This window comes from Bos grunniens, chromosome 7 (genome assembly GCF_055505025.1).
Source record: "Bos grunniens cultivar Pamir isolate PY7600 chromosome 7, Bosgru_T2T1.0, whole genome shotgun sequence".
Taxonomy (NCBI): Eukaryota; Metazoa; Chordata; class Mammalia; order Artiodactyla; family Bovidae; genus Bos; species Bos grunniens.
In genome coordinates this window covers 83,443,791-83,464,329 of record NC_141171.1, presented here as the reverse complement: position 1 = coordinate 83,464,329, position 20,539 = coordinate 83,443,791, and the positions used below count along the sequence as shown (strand labels likewise).

The window sequence follows — 20,539 nt, the reverse complement described above, 5'->3', positions numbered from 1 at the left end:
GTTCTGGGTGGTAGAGGCCAAATTACCATCTAACTGAAAGCCAGCTGACTAGACATTAGAGCCACCTGTGTTCCCAACAAGTGCATCCCCAAGCAGGCTCATGAGTATCGCATAAATTACAAAAAATGACACCTCTTACAAAAAATGACACCTCTAGGGGAATAGCCCAACAGTAAGAGAAAAAAACCTCTCAAAAAACATTCTTCTAGCTTGACTTCTCATAGCTAGGTTAAGGAAAAACGAGCATTTATTCCTCTAATCCACACACTAAAACTAAAATACAGCAACTTAACTAAAATCGATGATCTTAACTTCTAAATTAAAAAAAGACAAACCTGAATAGATCTATTGAACTCCATATAACACGTATTCGCGATTCAGCTTACCAAATTTGGAAGATAGAGTGTACTGACCTTTAAGAAGGAATAAGTTAAGTTTAATGATAAAAATTGCAAGTATTAGTCAATGTAAAGAAACAGCTTTTAAGATTTTTGCCAGAGAGATATATAAAATACTTGAGCAGAATAAAAAGCACCATGAATATTCTTATAACTAAATCACAAAATAAATAACATTACAGCCTGGGTTTTTAGGGAACAGAGGTAATCCACTTTCTGAAACTGTATTTGATAAAATATATTACAGCATTTCCTAGAATTGAGCTAGACCTTATTTGTTCTAAATATTTACAGCTTAATGAAAATATCCAAGGACAACAGCTTGAAAATATGTTGAACTTTCTTTAAAATAACATTTAAACTGCATACCTATTACCCACCCCACAAAGTTGCATAATAAACCTGCAAATCATGGAAGAGAAAAACCAAAACAAACCTCTAGATGTCTTTCTATCAGCCCGAGGGATATGCAATACGGTTTTAGCTGTCCACGGTGTAAGTACTGAAGGTTAATAGTTAAAGACCAATGAAATGTTAACACAGTCTAGTACTACACTTGAGTAGTAACACATGGAAAGACACTGAAATTAAAACATCTTGTTCTGCATGTTCTGAAGTGATGTAACAGTGATGATTTGGTTATATTAGATGACAAAGCAGGGCTTCTTATGACTTTTAAAATAAAACCATATCTAACATTCTTCCAAACTGTTTAACATATTCTTCCAATTCATGTACAAATACACAATATATGAAGCTAAAACAGAATTTTTTCACACTCCAGTTATCTTCTAATGGCAGCATTTGGCATGTTGATACTTTTTTTTCCCAAAAGTAATTTTCAAGATAAAATGCTGATTGCCTTGATTGGTATGTCTAGAAAGCAAAGACTTACCTGTCTTGTTTTCTCTGACCTCAATAATATAAACATTTATGTCAGGGTGGAATTTTGTCCCTGCCGGGGGTTCTGGAGTAGAAAATGCCTGTGGTCCGAAGGCTTCTTTGCCTTCCACAGTGGGAGGTCTCGTTGGCTGTGTAGTAGAAGTACTTGAAGTTGTGAAATATTCTCTATCAATATCTGTTTCTGTTTCCTTGGCTACAATATCCTCAAGGGTAGTGGGAGGAACACGAGATGTTGATTCTCCAATGATTACCATGTCACTGGTTGTTTCTTCATCAGGTTCTCTGTCAATGAGAGGTGGCTTCTCAGTGGAGGCTGAAGGTGTGTGAAGTCTATCTGCTGAACTGAAGGCAGCAGTGTCACTTGGAACTGTGGCTTTAACTATTGAAAATTCTGGGAGTTCTGTGGCCTTGGGCTTTTCGAATAATCCTGAGCCTAAATCAATATAATCCAGGGATGTTTTCTCTCTTTTCTCAGTCGTGGTCTCTTCTATAAGCTGGGTAACACCAATGCTAAAAGGAGATACAAATCCCCTTGGACTGGTACCTTCTGTTTCATATTTTTGTTTAGGCCATGGACTGAAAGTTACCTTTGACCCTGTGGTTGGTGTTAGCGTTACCACTTCATCTGTTTTTGCTTTGGTGACAGCACCAGGTGGAAAAGATGTATGCTGCTCAAATTTTCCAATTGGAGTTGTTACTAAAACTGAGACTCTGTCAGAACCCATCACTGATCTGTCTTCAAAGACAGTATATGCTGACCCATCGCTCTCTTGTTCATCCAAAGGTGGTGTTGTCTCCTTGGCTGTGTCAGTTGTAGAACTGGGAGGAGAAACTGGTTTCTCTGGAGTCTGTTCTTTCCAAAGAAAATCTTCTTGCGTTGCTTCTTGTGTAATTTCTGTTGTTGTTCTTACAGTCTCAGGATACATAGAAGCTTCAAAGTGAGTCTGATTAATGACACGTATGTCTTGAGAAGGTTCGCCTAGAACTTCACCTTCTGATGGAATGGAAGGTACCAACACTCCCCATTGTGTCTTGGGGATTACAGGAAGAGGAATGGTATGGGAAGTGTCTACATAAGTAGTAGGCTCCTGGGTGCTACTATAATTAACAAAGGTTGACCCTTCCACATCTGAAGGGTGTGCAAATTGAGGGACAGTAGACAAAGGCTTAGAGACATCCACATCTTCTCCTTCATCCAAAGCACTTCCCTCTATGGTTGCATGAGTAACTCGGACTTCTGTGCTTGTAAAAGGTAGAACTCTTTCTTCAGTTATAGAATCTCTCAAAGTAGACTTTTCTGTGGTAGCAATTGATGTAGTTGGCTGAAATCTAACTGTGAATTTTTCATGGTCTGTTGTGTCTTCCTCAGTAAACTCCTCTAGTGGCCTTTGAGTACTACCTGGGATACGAGTGAATTCATCTCTTCCATCTTCAGTAAGACTTGGCATTTCTTTATCCTTACCACTCACTCCCGTGGTGGTGATTAAGGCAGGGGGCAATTTTGGAGAGCCTACATGTTCTGTGGACCCTAAAGGTTTTGATGTTGTATTATCTTCATCCAATGACCATTTTGATACAGTAACCACCTCCACATTTAAAGTGCTCTGGATCAAATGCATGGTTGTAATACCCTCCTCATACTCTGTGGTATCTTGATAGCCATCTGTTTCTAATCCACTTGGAGTTGTAAAGTCTTCCTCCACATCTGTTGCCTCTGTTGGTGTCACGCCTGGCTTTGTCGTTGTCATCAGTGCTGGGGATTCAAAAGATTTGGTCATTCCCACTGAATACTCGGTATGATGAATTTGCTCTGGGGAAGCTGTAGGGAACTTCATTCCAGAGAAGCCTTCTTCCTCGATTTTTTCTATAGATGAATCTTTGGTGATCTTTTCCTGTATTTCATCATTGGTGTAAGTAACTGTTCTCATCGCTGGTCTTAGAGTTTCTGTTCTTTCTCTTCCTGTTCGTGGAGTGGGAGAAATAACTGTGGATGTCCCCTCGACTAATCTTTTATCACCAGAATAAGGAAACAATTCTACTTCTGTATGATGCTGTGATGGGAAAGGTGTGGTGGACACATACTGGCCAAGAAAACCTTCAGTTATCCTGCCATGAGTCTGTTTCTCTTGCCTGTGGTCCATGGGCGACCCATCACTGTCAGGTGAGACAATCGTTGATGCGGAGACTGACTCCACATCCTCTAGTTGACCGCGGGTGGTGTCTTCTGAAGTCTTTGACACTGTAATGACCTCAGGTATTTGGCTAAAGATCGAGGTACTCTGACCCGATCTAACTGTAGATGTTCTATCTTCACCATCACCTTCTCTCAAGGTGAATCCATAGTGGCTTGTGGTCACTGATTCAGAGACTGTGCTTATTGCTTTCTTTTCAGTTTTTGATTCCAGGGTCATCGTTGTAGATACAAATGGTGTCACAGTTACAGTGAATTCCTTAGAAGGAATGTGCTTTGAGATTTCCATAGATGTTACCAAGGGACCCACTTCTATTTGTTCAATTTGTGTAACTGAATCTTTTATTTGCAGATCTTCCTTCACACCATCCCATGAATCAGGAGCATGATGGGAAACGACAGTTGTACTTTGGGGCACTTCTTCCTTAATTTCAGATACGTCTGGCTCTCCAAGAGGTCCTGAAGCGGAAGGTGAGTAATAGTCCATATCCCAAGGCTTCTTCGTACTTCCATCAGGTGGCAGTGATTCTGTGGCTGATCTGTGGGTACTAGTTAGAGGCTGAACTGTGGATTTCTGTTCAAAATTGACAATATTTCCTATAGGAGGGACCTTTGTTGTAATGACAGGTAATTCAGTGATTAAAGGGACGATTGGTGTCATTCTGTCCAGTCCCATTTGTAGTTCTTCCAATAAAGTGGGTGAGACAGTTTCTGCAAGCATATTCAGTTCGATGGTTGTAGCCTCTGATATATTCTGTTTAGCTAGAAAAATAATTTCAAAGAGTTGATTAGACAAGTCACTGATAAAAGTTGTACGTCCAGTGTTTGTTAAGTGCTGTGTGTAATTTGGAGTGACCCAAAAGTGTTTTGTGATGGAGGGGAGTCTAAAAACTATACTTAACCCAAAGACAGAAACTAAACATTTAATCATCACAAAAGACTGTTCTTAGTTAACGAACGTGAATATTATGTAGTTTTCAGATAAGAAGTTCAAAAAACAAATGCAGAGCTTGGAAACAGTAGGCACATTATTTCTCAGAAACTGCAGCACCAACTTGAAGTTTAGTAGGAGAACTCAATACTACTATTCTGTCTCTAGCTACATAATGTCTCCAGGGAGAGGGAGTGCCTCAGATTGCAAAATAACAAAAAAGCCACATCAAATGTACCCGAGTTACATATCAACCATTACATGGTCCATACTGTGGAAGCTTTCATAAAAACAGGATATTAAACGTTTTAACACCACTTGTTGCTTGATCCCAGGTGTTGGACATTTGTCTTCATGTTCCTTTCAACTCTACAGGGTAGCCTTGTTTATAATAAATACTAAAATGCCTCTGGCAGAGGCTGCTTGGCCTTTGTTGTAGTTTTACATCTTGTTCTATGTTCAACACGATATGTTTATAACTCTTACGAGTCTTGGGTCCAGGCTTACTTTCAGCAGGAAATGCAAACAGAGAACAGGAAGTAAAGTACCCACATGATATATTTTAGCTCTGTAATTACAAATCACTGGAAACAACCCTGAGCATCAGAAAGAATGGGCTCAGGCAATAAAAAGTAACATGTCATCATAAAATGCTACATTATAACGCCTCCAGATTTACAGAGAATGGCCTGGCCTGTTGAAAGAAATATAAGTTGTGTATAAAAATGACAGTGTTGTAGATAGGATTCCATCTCACCATAAAGAAAATGCGGTAGTTAGGCACATAAAGATTTTGTCTTTTAAAAAATACTCAAGATTTTCAAAAATCAAAAACTGCCACTAGCCTCAGAAGGAACTGATCTGAGGACATCTGTGGTCACTGCTTTGCTAAGTTGTAAAATCTGTAGTATCTATAATATCTTGTGGCCTACTCTTAATAATCCCCAAACCAGAGTCCTTGGAAGACAAAACTGGTTGATTACTTTTGAGCGCCATCTACTCTGTCAAAACGTAATGATATTAGGGCACTGAAACTGCTCTGTGTGATAAGAGAATGGCAAAGACATGTCATTATATATTTGTCCAAATTCAACCCAAATGTTGAATGTACAACACAAAGAGTGAGCCCTAATGTAAACTACAGACTTTGGGTGATTATGTTGCATCCATGTGGGTTCATTGGTCTAATAAGTGTGTCATTCTGATGGGGGATGTTGACAATGGGTGAGGCTGTACATGAGTGTGGACAGGGCGTATGTGGGAAATCTTGGAATGTTCCACTAAATTTTACTGTGAACTTAAAACTATTAAATAAAGCCTATTTTAAAAATTTAATGATAAAATGATGTGATTTCGTTGTAAATCAGACTTGAGCTGTAACAGACTCCTCATTTTTTTTGGTCTGGTATGAGCTATTATTAGTTGTGCTCATTTCCTGGACCATTTTAAAGCCCAGATTCATTAATATTGTACAAAAACTTGGTGACCATTTCATTATGCTGTATTTTAAAATTCTTTAGTCTGTCACTATTTGTCCCTTTATCTTAAAACTAAACAATAAAAAAAAAAGAATTAGACTCTTCAAAAACATGTTCAATAACGTTTCTTCCCCCCTTTTTTAAAGAAAGCTTTTTCTGCAGTCATTTCCTGGAGGAAGCTTTGGTCTATTTTGATTGACATGGACAACTTAAGGAACCAAAGTGAGGTTGACTATTTTTCTTTTCATTCAATTCTCTATCCTCTGAAATTCCATAACTGTTACCTCATTTAACTGCCAGATATCATGTTTGTTTTATAACTGCATTCTTTAGGGAAGCAGTAAAATGTACATACAGAGAAAGTTCCCAAGGAAACATAATATAAACACTTGGTACACTGCATATTAGAGAAAATTCAATCATATTGTTATTAATAACAACACAAAAGCTAATTTTGCTTTTTCCCTCTGAGTATTTCCATGGCTGAAAAAATTCACTTAAAAGGAGGTGATAACTGCCTGAGAGCCAAAACAGGGCCTGTGAATCAGGTCTTCCTAATGTTCCAACCCAATTTGTATGCCAGCAACTTTCTACAGTACTATGAAAATACTTTTCATATCAGTTTAAAAACGAAAGACTCAGATTTCAAAAACGACATGACTGTATGTCATTATCAGTTGGTATTGTGCTGTTTGATGCTGTCTTCCTCTAGGCCTGAAACATAGTCATATGACGGTAGTGTGTCTCAGAATCTCCTTTACAAAGCTACATGACTTTGTTTTCAGAACAAGGGTTTTTAATGAGAGCCCCGTTTAAGGGTCTGCTTATAATTAAGCTGATTAATTCTACTATTTGGAATGGAAAACCTCAGACTTCCTTTTGGGGTTGGGTTACTTTTTCATCAACTTAACAGATGATTTCCATCACAACTCAGTGTATCTGAGCATCTGCCCCACTTGTTTCAACCCTTCCAAAAAAAAAAAAAGGAACTAATTAAAAAAAAATAAAAACACAAATATCTACAAAGAAATAACATAAGAATAAATACCAGTGTATTAATGATGACTATTACAAAAGTGAAAACACAACTCCAGATTTTTCTAAAAGTGTCTCTCCACAAGAATTCACGTGGAGAAGTTTTTGTCCTGGAAAACTACCACTGTCCCTTCTTCAGCTTCATTATCGAGGAAGCCAACAGAAAGCAGCAGGCTTCTTTTCCCACAAAAGCTCCCCTCGAACATTTGCAGCTGTTTGCCACACAGATGTTTCACATCACTGTACTTATGGTATTTTATATCCTATGGACTATCTTCTCCAGTGCTTCTATTGTGAGACACAAGGCAGATTTTCCTAATGAAATACGAAAATCCTATTAGCAGCACGATAGTCGATTTAACTTATAGCCATACTTGCCTTTATTATAGGGAAATGACTAGATATTCAGAAAGTTGATTTGGGGTTCATGGTTGCAGAAAGAGTAATGGTCAGAACCGCGGGATCAGAATTCAAAGTAATATTTAAAGTTTTATGAGTGATTGAATGCCAACCGATTCAAATTCAATAAAGAGAAAACATTTCAGAAAGGCCAGTTAGGGAAGGATAAGTTTTGACACCTATGGTCAGATTATGATCTAGGGTGCAGAAAAGATAACAAGCTGATCATAGGTTAGAAAGGCAGATCAATTGTAAAAGTGAACAAATACATAAGAAAGATGTCATAGGAAGTGGTGGGTATTTATTTAGTCTTCTTTAGACCACTGTCTTTAGCTCCAAGCTTAACTGAACAGAGGGGTGTGAAAAACAATGAGGGTTCAAAGCAAGATGGCATAGGTGATTAGAGGCCTAGAAATTAAAATTTCAAAACAAGGAAATTGTTTCAGCTGAAGGAGACACTGAGGGACAACTGAACAATTGTGTTCAATAGTAGAAATGCTGTTATTTAGAATTTGGTTTCCAACTTGAGAAGGAAAGATGGACTCGGATTCTAATGCAAAGGATTTAGATAATGAAGAAAACAATCTGAGAGTGATAATAATAGGATATTGGAATGTGTTTTCTAGGAAACATTCCCTGTCTTCCTCTCCTGGAGATCTTTAATCATATTAAATGAGAGGTTATCACGAGTCTTTAATGGTTTTGATTCCCTTAAATTTGGGGAGCATGCATGAACCTTCAGAGCACTGCATAACTCTACTTCGCAAAACTTGCTTAACTCTGAGGTCAAAGAAGAATGAAAAGTGCACAATTTAATCAAGGGGAAACCAGCAGGAAGACTGTATTTCACAAGGACATTAATATACTTGTTTTTCAAATCTGTTTGACAAGAACAGATTCTAATTCTATTTATCATCGGCCATTGTTAATGTTCTATTCAGTGATTTCAGAAGGAAGAGGGAATTATAGCAAAGTGAGATTTGGTATTGTTTATTCACCATGAAGTGGCCTTAAAAACACTTTTGACATTTGGTAAAAGCAAACAAGAAAAATATGGTTATATTTCTAAATTCTTCTACTTAACCAACTAGCTGTACATCCCTGACATCACTTTTGGAATTTGTCCTTAAGGTCACAATTCTTATCAACTTTAACCCTATAGATTTAGTCATGACTCAACTCTATGGGAAACTACAGCAGGCAAGTCATTTTGAGAATATTTTTCAAATTTAAAAAAATGTACATGTTTTAAAAAGAATCTTTTAAAAATGAATTCGAAATTTGAGGAGGGTGTTGGCATTATGTGTTAAGGAAGGCTTTTATGTATGACTAAACTTTGAGTATGGTAGAGTCTTAGGGAAGAACTAAATAAGAATCTAGTCTTTAGCTTAACTGGGGTAAAACACAAAAATTTGAATCTATTATATCTGCAAGTTATATATTTCCAAGTTATATAGATTCAAATGAATTAGGGAGAAAAAAGAAGACCTAAACTTTCAAATTTTATTCACGTTTTATACAGATGTTTTAGTAGGTGGTTATTCTACTTGAATCTAAGTATCTTGTTATTTTGTACATTCATGTGAATTCCTTATTTAAATAAATAATTTAAAACACATCAGGATGAATTCTTTGGGGCTATAGACAGGCTTTGTTTGACATTTTTCTCTCACAGAGAACAAAAATGTTTAAAAGTTTTCTAGTGCCAGGTTTATAAAGCACAAGAAAATAAAATCAAACAAGGATAATTCAACTCCTTCCTGAATTTAACTTCTCTAACCCACCTGTTCCCTCCCCTCCCCAATACACACACAAAAATTTGATTTTCTCCTTTAATCACACCAGTCACTTAACATAAAACTGATTTTAAAGCTTGAACTACTTGAAAATATTCCTGGAACTACTGTTATGGGTATGTGGCTTAAAAGAATGATATCTTCTTACTTCTGGGGATAAGGTTTGGCTATTACTGTTGTTGTTTTGTTGTTTTCCTGAAAATGATCAAGACTTTTCCTGTAGTTTCAGGGCCTAAGAACAAAAACAAATAATTCGTGGCTTTTCGTGGCCAGCTTGTATTGCACTGATACACAACACATGGCTTTAACACTCAGAAAGTTGAGTTTACAGGAGGAGATCCAAACAGAAATACCTTAGCTGGGAGATAGCAGGATATGAAATTACACCTTTCCATTGCACTAACAATCTATTCTCCTGACTACTCAGATATCCCACTTCTGTGTCTTTTTGGTTAATGAAGAAAGTCTGTATATTTAGAAGCCAATTACAAAATAAGCTAGTGTATTTTTGACTCATTTCAGTTACTGTTGACCTTCTGTATCCACGGGTTCCATATTTGAAGATTCAACCAAGTTCTGATTAAAAAAAAAAAAAAACTCCAGAAAGTTACAAAAAGCAAGACTTGAAATTGTTGTGTGCTAGCAACTACTTACATAGTTGATATTATATCCCATTACACAGTATAGCTTATGTAAGTAATTCTGGTATCCCTGAGGGCCCTAGGAGCAATCTCCCATGGATACTGAGGGGATGACTGTATGTATTGCTAAAACAGTACATATATTGAAAACTTAGTAAAAAAATTCTCACTAATTCAATATAATATGGCTCCATCTTGAACACACTAAAGGTCACCAAAATTTCTAGCAGATCTTTGTTTGGCTGGCATAATATAGATCCTACAGTAAACATCACAGTGAGGCTCTGGATTAGTTGCTTGTTTAATTAAGCATTCTACAAGCATGACACTATGGTTTGTGACTAGTGCTAAAGTAATTTAAGGACATGTAAAAATTAAATATATCATTAATGTTGAGAAATGTTACTTCAAATCCATTTTAAGTTATTTTAAATCCATACTTAACTGAAGGTAGCCTATTTATGTTAGAGCTTGCCAAAAAACATATACTGTATTTAATATGATACTAGAGCATTAGAAGGAACATATTTCCATTATATGAGATAAACTGAGATAAAATGAAATTTTTACTTATAGCATGGTTCATTTTTAGGTATTATCCATGTCAGCTCCAAGTACTCACCTGCGGTTACTGAAATTTAAATCCTCTGCTATTTGAAAGAAAGGGTGATACCAAACAAAGAGGGAAAAAAACAGAACTCAGGGATTCAACTCAGCCATGACTGGCCCCAGCATTATAATAGCACCAACAATCCAATTGCATTGAAGGACTGCAATTAATATAAAACAAGTGCTCAGAAACATGTTCTGTGCAATGCAGCACAGTTAAGGCCTTTGCCTGACATTTTTTCATCCTCTCTAAAAACCATTTGTCTAACTTGTTTTAACCATATCACTGCTGTTTCATTTCCTTGTTTTTGAGAGTCACTGAACTGTTTCCATTCCGTGCACACAATGCAAGACATGGAATCATTCCAATGGCTAGTTGAACATCAATTGCATGCCTTCGAAGCTTTTTTTTTTTTTTTTTAAACTAGAATGTTTTAAAAGGTATCAAACACTTACGTTTAAAGCAGTAGGCATCAAATCTGCTATCAGGGGGAGGGAAGCCTGTCTGGTTCTCAAAACGATACAGGGTTCTCACCCCAAGTAAACCACCTCCACACTGGGCCCTGGCCACAGTCACAGGGTGACGAACGCTGGCGTCCAACAGCCACCCGTAATCACACCGGTCGAAGCCATTCCTCCACGCTGCTTGGAGCTCCCCCACGGTCGCCAGGCGGGCGTCCTGGGTTTTACACTCTTCTCCAGCTTCCTCAAAGGTGAACTTGTTGGGAGCAGTGATGTGGAACACATCACCTGCAATAAGAAGAAGAAAAAAGGGTCTAAAGTTTACTCTTGTCTTTTCCTGTTTATAGGAGTTGGGGAAAAGCACACCATTCTTTTCTTATAGTGAGGAATCATCTTCTGATATTTACAGCAGAAAACTCAGTTTCCTAATTTTGTTATTATTAATATTAGTGTATGATAAGAAGTAACACAATAAACACACACCAGAAACGTTTCATTTTATATACGTACATTCCCTAGTTCATAGAAGCAGTCATTTGATAATACAGTTACAATAGATTCTTTGAAGTAAACAAACTTTTCCAATTGATTCTTTGATTTACTGTCCAGGAAATGGGTTTTCTCTCCATGAAAGAGGCTGTGGTGTACTTATTAACATTGCATGCCGGAAAGAGAAAGCTGCACTGAAATGTCTTTGAGGTCATTTTTCTTTGTTTATCCTAAAATCAAATAGCAATTTTCTGACTCTCTCATCCATTTCTGCCATCAGAATGGATTAACTCCCAGCAAAGCAAACAACAAAACAAGACTTCCAAGGTTTGAAGACGGGGGAGGGAAAGGGGCAGAATGGAATGCAGTTTCCTGCTTTTCTGTCCTAGGCACAAGGCTGCTTTGAGAGTTACGCAGGTCATGGCCTGCCCTTGGGCAGGGCTGAGGATGTATGAGGACCAATATCAGCTCCCAGTCAACCAGCCAAAGAGACCAAAAGTCCCCCTGGAAGAAGGGGCACCCTTTTTTTTACTTGCTCTGCCCAAGGTGGATACCGTTTGAAATCCGTCTGCCTTTCCGGTTCCCACAAAGTTACCATAAGGGGCTCTAACTAGGTTGGGGAAATTTTCATGTTTATTTATTGATTAACAAAGAAAGGCTGAACATTTCCTTTGTTCATCACATTAGGCTCAATTAGACCCAATTAGTATGCTCATTATCACTTAACATGTCACAGTAAAATATTCTGGAAATGCCAAAGCGTTTGTTAAATTGGAATGTTACTTGTGTAACGTAACAACTGGCTGAAATGAATGCAATGTGAATTAAATGATGCTTTTCACAAGTGGCTAAAAGACAAAGGTAGAATTAGAGAAGACCTAAGCAAATAGAGCAGGCAGGATGAGGAGTACAAAATGAGGTAGAGAGGTAGCTAAAATATCGAGAGCCCATTTTTATAGCAGCCATGGGTCCTGCTTCCATTTCATTGAGACTTGTCTTTGATTCTATGATCTATCAGACACAAGAGCTCTCATGATCTGGATCTTCACCTCACTAAATCCAGATATAACAAGTTATTGTTTAAAATGAATAGAGCCATTACTCCATGTGTGAGTGTCATAACTTTATAAAACCAAAAAATTATAGTCAGGAGAAAAAGGTCAAGTCACCCACATCAGCTCTTCTCACTACAAATCTGAAAACGCTGCCAATGAAACGAGGACAAATCCCAATACGAGCTATTTGATGAAGAAAAAGAAAAATGACTTTTACCTGACTGCAAAAAGTAAGGCAGAGGTGAGAATGGGGTTTTGTCCTTAATAATCTAGGCTGGCAAAGGACAGCAATCTCAAACCCCAAAATACACTGAAAGAACAAAGGCCCCCCTCATTCCTAGAATGTCATCCTTCCTAGTAGGTTTTAAAATTGTAAGGTCATAGTACCAGTTGCATAGCACGTATTCAATAATTTGTTAAGGTTCTTACTCAGAAAAAACGTGCCCTTTTTCCTTCCATCCTTCCCAAGCAGCACATTAAAGAGTGCTCCCTCGGCTGCAGTGCTCTGGGTAGCTGCCATCTGGGACAGGAGATTCATCTCGCCTGTGGATCTGGCTCAAAGCAATGGGCTACATACAGTCCATGGGGTCGCATAAGAGTCAGACACTACTTAAGTGACTAAATAACAAGAAAATAACAACAAAACCTGGGGGAAGGCAGGCAGACAGACCGTGTCGCCCCAAGCAGCCTCAGCAGCCTTGTTCACCTGAGCATTACTCTTGCATTTGGCCTGAAAGCAAGGAAGTGTGAAAGAGGGCAGCCTGCCAGCACGCTTCCCTCCAAGGTGGACCCCTTGGGTTTGTTATTACAGCTGGAAGATCAATTTTGTTGCCTTCGTTTCCTGTATGGTGAGGTGCTTCTACATGGAGGCAAGAGTACTGTTCCTTTTCAGTAACTGATCAGACAACCAGAGCAAGGCAGAGAAATAAATTAAATGAGTAAACCTCTGCTTCTCCAAACAGCAACTTTCGCCCACATGATGGGGGAAATCAGCTTCTCCAAATACAGCCAGACCAAAGGGCTAATGAAGAAAAATGACAGCATGATTTTCTGGATAACTTGTTTCTCTGTTTTAAGTTGCAAACACGTTTGGGGTATTAATGGAAGGAAAGGTTTTGGTAGGTGCTGGCAGGTTAAAAAAATACCCTTATTATTATCAAATCAATAAAGATCTACTTATAGAACTTTTCATTAAAAACTCTTATTAAGTCTGACTTTATATTAAATTAATTATTTAATTCACTTGTTTGGGGTATACAGTATCTATCTCTCCAAGCTCCAAAAAATAATGATTTTATTTAAGTATAAATTCTGTTATTCCCCTGTTTTCCTTTTCATTTGTATGTAAAAACTTTTCAAACATTGCAAATTAAATTTAAAAAACTTATTGAAAGTGATGTCATCATTGGGTTTCAAGTAACTCAGATGAAAAAAGGAAGATTTAACTAGCATTAATGTGACTTAAAGTGAGAATCAAAACAACTCATCTATAAAGATCCATATGTGTGGCCCATCATTATACACGGCATAATTGTTGTTTGATTTTAAAATAATAAAAAAAGTTACTTTAACTCTGTTGCAAAAAATAGTGTCTAAGCCTTTCTAAATCATAATTGTTTAACATAAACATTGCCTTGTCTATTTCATAATTCTAATGATACAGTGAAGTATCCATACTACGGAACTATCTTACTGAGTCTAGAAGCTTTTAGAACTGACACTCAATCTCTACCAAAAGAAACTAAGATAAATGTCTAAATTGTGACCTTTCTATGTAACAACCTCAAAATATTAATGTCAGACATCTAATACTGTTCTCAAATGTGCCAGAATATCCCAGCATCAGTTTCATATACTAAAACCCAAAGAAAAAAAAGGTAAATTAAAGGGTAATACACAGACAGCAATCACTGAATTAATTCATATTCCTAAGTATTTTTGATTTCTAAGTACTCTTGATTTCTAAGACATCTGTTTTTAGTTTTTATTGATATTACTAAAATAATCTCCTGTCAAGTCCTTTTTGATTCACAAGCTACCTGGATTTAGACAATTTTAGACATTATGTCGGAGAAGGCAGTGGCACCCCACTCCAGTACTCTTGCCTGGAAAATCCCATGGGCGGAGGAGCCTGGTGGGCTGCAGTCCATGGCGTCGCTAAAAGTCGGACATGACTGAGCAACTTCACTTTCACTTTTCACTTTCCTGCACTGGAGAAGGAAATGGCAACCCACTCCAGTGTTCTTGCCTGGAGAATCCCAGGGATGGGGGAGCCTGGTGGGCTGCCGTCTATGGGGTCGCACAGAGTCAGACACGACTGAAGTGACTTAGCAGTAGCAGCAGCAGACATTATGTATTTAATCTAACATAATATAAATGTAGATGATTTGTTGTTTAAATCAGAATTAACCTATTAAAAGCTTTACCACTGAGCTTCCCGGGCAGCTCAGTGGTAGAGAATCCACCTGTAATGCAGGAGATGTGAGTTCAATCCCTGGATCTGGAAGATCCCCTGGAGGAGGAAATGGCAACCCACTCCAGTATTCTTCCCTAAAAAATCCCGTGGACACAGGAGCCTGGTGGACTACTGTCCACGGGCCTACAAAGAGTTGGACACGACTGAGCGTCTAAGCTAGTACACAACCAAATAAAAGCTTATTGCTGAAGATGTGTATTGGGAAGATTATTAACGTATAGTCCAAGTTCTAAAAATACAATTTCTAAAAATGCCTTATACAAAAAACTGATAATCCCTGAAACATGACTAGGTATCCAGCGAAAATAGGCTTTGTGGACGGCATTTGGAAAACAAATACATACAAGTCATCTGACAGGTTTCATTTCTGTAAGACTTCTCAGAGCAGGTAATATTATAGAATTTACTGCGAGTTTCTATAAAGAAGTCAGGATTTTTAAACCATTTGACCATTTGAGGAAAAGAATAATCTCCTTTTCTCATAGAAGACTAACTAGTAGTCCACGGATCTATTTCTTAAAGCAAATTGGACTAAACTGCGCTAGAGACATGTATGGCAGCAGCGTGAACACCCTCCTCCAATAACACAAGAGAAGATTCTACACATGGACATCACCAGATGGTCAACACTGAAATCAGATTGATTATATTCTTGCAGCCAAAGATGGAGAAGCTCTATACAGGCAGCAAAAACAAGACCGGGAGCTGACTGTGGCTCAGATCATGAACTCCTTATTGCCAAATTCACACTTAAATTGAAGAAAGTAGGGAAAACCACTAGACCATTCAGGTATGAGCTAAATCAAATCCCTTACAATTATACAGTGGAAGTGACAAATAGATTCAAGGGATTACATCTGATAGACAGAATGTGTGAAGAACAATGGATGGAGGTTTGTGACATTTTACAGGAGACAGGGATCAAGACCATCCCAAAGAAAAAGAAATGCAAAAAGGCAAAATGGCTGTCTGAAGAGGCACTACAAATAGCTGTGAAAAGAAAAGAAGTGAAAGGCAAAGGAGAAATGGAAAGATATACCATTTGAACGCAGAGTTCCAAAGAATAGGAAGGAGAGATAAGAAAGCCTTCCTCAGTGATCAGTGCAAAGAAATAGAGAAAAATAATGGAATAGGAAAGACTAGAGATCTCTTCAAGAAAATCAGAGATACCAAGGGAACATTTCATGCAGATGGGCTCAATTAGGACAGAAATTGATGGACCTAACAGAAGCAGAAGATATTAAGAAGAGGTGGCAAGAATACACAGGAGAATTGTACAAAAAAGAGGTTCACAACTGAGATAATCATGATGGTATGATCACTCACCCAGAGCCAGACATCTTGGAATGCAAAGTCAGATGGGCCTTAGGAAACATCACTACGAACAAAGGTAGTGGAGGTGATGGAATTCCAGTTGAGCTATTTCAAATCCTGAAAGATGATGCTGGGAAAGTGCTGCACTCAATATGCCAGCAAATTGGAAAACCCAGCAGTGGCCGCAGGACTAGAAAAGGTCAGTTTTCATTCCAATTCCAAAGAAAGGCAATGTCAAAAAATGCTCAAACTAACACACAATTGCACTCATCTCACACGCTAGGAAAGTAATGCTCAAAATTCTCCAAGCCAGGCTCCAACAGAACATGAACTGTGAACTTCCAGATGTGCAAGCTCGATTTAGAAAAGGGCGAGGAACCAGAGATGAAATTGCCAACATCTGCTGGATCATCGAAAAAGCAAGAGAGTTCCAGAAAAACATCTATTTCTGCTTTATTGACTATGCTAAAGCCTTTGACTGTGTGGACCACAACAAGCTGTGAAAAATTCTTAAAGAGATGGGAATACCGGATCACCTGACCTACCTCTTGAGAAATCTGTATGCAAGTCAGGAAGCAATAGTTAGAACTGGACATGGAATAACAGACTGGTTCCAAATTGGGAAGGGAGTATGTCAAGGCTGTATATTGTCACCCTCCTTATTTAACTGATATGCAGAGTACATCATGAGAAATGCTGGATTGGAAGAAACACAAACTGGAATCAGGATTGCTGGGAGAAATATCAATAACCTCAGATATGCAGATGACACCACCTTTATGGCAGAAAGTGAAGAGGAACTAAAAAACCTCTTGATGAAGGTGAAAGTGGAGACTGAAAAAGTTGGCTTAAAGCTCAACATTCAGAAAACAAAGATCATGCCATCTGGTCCCATCACTTCATGGGAAATAGATGGGGAAACAGTGGAAACAGTGTCAGACTTTATTTTTCGGGCTCCAAAATCACTGCAGATGGTGATTGCAGCCATGAAATTAAAAGACGCTTACTCCTTGGAAGGAAAGTTATGACCAACCTAAATAGCATATTCAAAAGCAGAGACACTACTTTGCCAACAAAGGTCCGTCTAGTCAAGGCTATGGTTTTGCCAGTAGTCATGTATGGATGTGAGAGTTGGACTGTGAAGAAAGCTGAGCGCCGAAGAATTGATGCTTTGGAACTGTGGTGTTGGAGAAGACTCTTGAGAGTCCCTTGGACTGCAAGGAGATCCAACCAGTCCATTCTAAAGGAGATCAGTCCCAGGTGTTCTTTGGAAGGAATGATGCTAAAGCTGAAGCTCCAGTACTTTGGCCACCTCATGCGAAGAGTTGACTCATTAGAAAAACTCTGATGCTGGGAGGGATTGGGGGCAGGAGGAGAAGGGGACACAGAGGATGAGATGGCTGGATGGCATCACTGACTTGATGGATATGAGTTTGGGTGAACTCAAGGAGTTGGTGATGGACAGGGAAGCCTGGCGTGCTGCAATACATGGGGTCACAAAGAGTTGGACATGACTGTGCAACTGAACTGAACTGAACTGAGACAGCGTATTAAGCAGAGACATTACTTTGCCAACAAAGGTCCATCTAGTCAAAACTATGGTTTTTTCAGTACTCATGTATGGATGTGAGAGTTGGACTATAAAGAAAGCTGAGCGCTGAAGAATTGATGCTTTTGAACTGCGGTATTGGAGAAGACTCTTGAGAGTCCCTTGGACTGCAAGGAGATCCAACCAGTCCATCCTAAAGGAAATCAGTCCTGAATATTCATTGGAAGGGCTGATGCTGAAGCTGAAACTCCCATACTTTGGCCACTTGATGCAAAGAACTGACTCATTTGAAAAGACCCTGATGCTGGGAAAGATTGAACATGGGAGAGAAGGGGATGACAGAGGATGAGATGGTTGGATGGCATCACCGACTCAATGGACATGAGTCTGAGTAAACTCCGGGAGTTGGTGATGGACAGGGAGGCCTGGCGTGCTGCAGTCCATGGGGTTGCAAAGAGTCGGACATGACTGAGCGACTAACTGAGAGACATGTATGTTTCAATCAAGAAGAAGAATCTCAGTTGAGCCATAACAATGATAACTCAGCACATATTAAGTTTCTCATATCCTATGTGTTAACCTGTCCAAGACAGAAACACAGTATATAGACAAGGTAATCAGAATCAAAGCAGGAACCAAAAAAACAAAAACAAAGGTCATATGAAGTCCACTGCCTACCAAGGCTGTGTCAAAGACTGTAAATGAGCAGAAGAAGCTGGACCAGAGCAGAGACCCTGATGGTGTCCAGGACCACATGTAAGGTGAACACGTAAGTGTCCAAGTGTAATAACAATCATTTGCTCTTGACAGCAGATAAAATGTAAGGAAAGAAATACACAAAATATCCTTTATACACAAAGCAATGCACGACTTAATGTAAAATGTGAAGTTAAGTTGTCCTAAGTAAGAATTTACTGACATGCATATATATATACATTCTTATTAGTACAACACATAAACCATAATGTAGAACAGAGGATTTCACAAAAGGGATAATTTGCATGCTCATATGGTAAACATATATGCAGTAGCTTAACCTCTGTTTTTCCAAAATATCAAGTTAAATGCTGTGACTTTAAACTATTCCTGTTTTTCCAACTTTCTAGGGATGCCCTAGAAGAAATTGGAAGACATTGCTGGTGAGACTTTAATATCTGGTGACATTCTACAAACTAAATTCATCTTAATTACAGGAATTAACATCATCAAAAATAATACTTAAATTTGAAAAGTAACTGCTAAAAGACTCCCTGGAAAGTGGATCATGCGTGTTCTTTTTCCACACTTTTGATTGCTAAATGGAAAAGCTATTCCTTGGCAGATTTAGAAATGACACATACTAAAATGTGGCAAGCAATGATGAAAACAAATCAAAACATTAAGATGACCTACAATGTTCAAAAACTAAGAGTTGATACTCAGGAGTAACTCAGAAAAATTATGAAAGAGACTCTGAGTCCAGAGCAAATTGAGAAGAGGATCTTTTTCTTTCACAAGCAATTCCCTGAGATCGCCAAGGAGAACAAGAAACTGGCACCAGCAGATCACAGAGAATTATTCAGGTCCTTCCTAGATGGGCTGCTCTGTGTGGTAGTCAAAGCTGAGGTCTCACCGCAGTTATCTAGATGGGCCTATTTTCTGGATAGTCTGATAAATATTTATGCTTCTTCTGTTTGTGTGTGTGTGTGTGTGTGTGCACACTCATAACCTATCTATCCTGAACTGTCTGAGAATTAGCTCCTATAAACTAATCATGAGTCTCTTTTCTCATTTGAGAATAGAACTTCATGATTTTTTTGTTCACTATAAGGAAGATCAAGATTTGCAATTGTTACTACAGTTCCCTGCTGTTTGGGTCAAAATGGTATACAGGCAATAAGTGTATGCAAAAGTAGACGTGGTGTATGAGCTGGAAATAGTCAGATGACATGCCCATAAGGATAAAACCACTTACAATATACAGTAAGTGTTATGGTAATAAAGACAAGTCAATATAATTATTACTAGGTAAAAGTTTTGGACTTTTAAGTTTCTTCAAAGTAAGTTTCCTTTTTTTTCCCTCTGCCTTTTGCTCTTTCTCATTTTTTGCCCATGTCTATATACACAAGATCAAAACAATAAAGACTAATACTCATTATCCTGGATCACAAAATCTATCAGCTGTACGTGGTTGATTAACAGCCAACATACACTATTACATAATCTTTTGACAGCCAACATTTGTAGATAATTCAAAAGCATGTCAGTTCCCCCTAAGATCTGATTCTTTAACCTATACAGAAACCACTCTTCTGTTAACAGTGACAAGAAAACTTCTGGGGCTGCCAAGATAGCTTCATCCAATTCTAGTGTTAGGCTGGCAATGTATCTAATTTGGGGTGTAATGGCCAGGTCAGCACCTTTCAAATATATCATTTGCTTTAGGATGAAGTAGAAAATACCTAGAGCCAGACATCCTGGAATGTGAAGTCAAGTGGGCCTTAGGAAGCATCACTAAGAACAAAGCTAGTGGAGGTGATGGAATTCCAGTGGAGCTATTTCAAATCCTAAAAGATGATGCTGTGAAAGTGCTGCACTCAATATGTCAGCAAATTTGGAAAACTCAGCAGTGGCCACAGGACTGGAAAAGGTCAGTTTTCATTCCAATCCCAAAGAAAGGCAATGCCAAAGAATGCTCAAACTACCACACAATTGCACTCATCTCACACGCTAGTAAAGTAATGCTCAAAATTCTCCAAGCCAGGCTTCTGCAATATGTGAACCTTGAACTTCTAGATGTTCAAGCTGGTTTTAGAAAAGGCAGAGGAACCAGA

At 38.3% G+C, this 20,539-nt stretch overlaps 1 protein-coding gene across 4 annotated transcripts in view; it reads right to left on the bottom strand.

The window, feature by feature from the left end:
• Positions 1–20,539, bottom strand: part of VCAN (versican) — a 120,295-nt gene that overhangs the window by 68,250 nt on the left and 31,506 nt on the right. For 2 of the 4 annotated variants that reach the window (XM_086412877.1, XM_086412879.1), the window contains exons 6-7: positions 10,838–11,131; positions 1,294–4,254 (exon numbers count right to left, since the gene is read on the bottom strand). In XM_086412877.1, the coding sequence (XP_086269003.1) occupies positions 1,294–4,254; positions 10,838–11,131 (3,255 nt within the window). The remainder of the gene's footprint in view (positions 1–1,293; positions 4,255–10,837; positions 11,132–20,539) is intronic. The other 2 variants (XM_086412878.1, XM_086412880.1) reach the window with 1 other exon arrangement.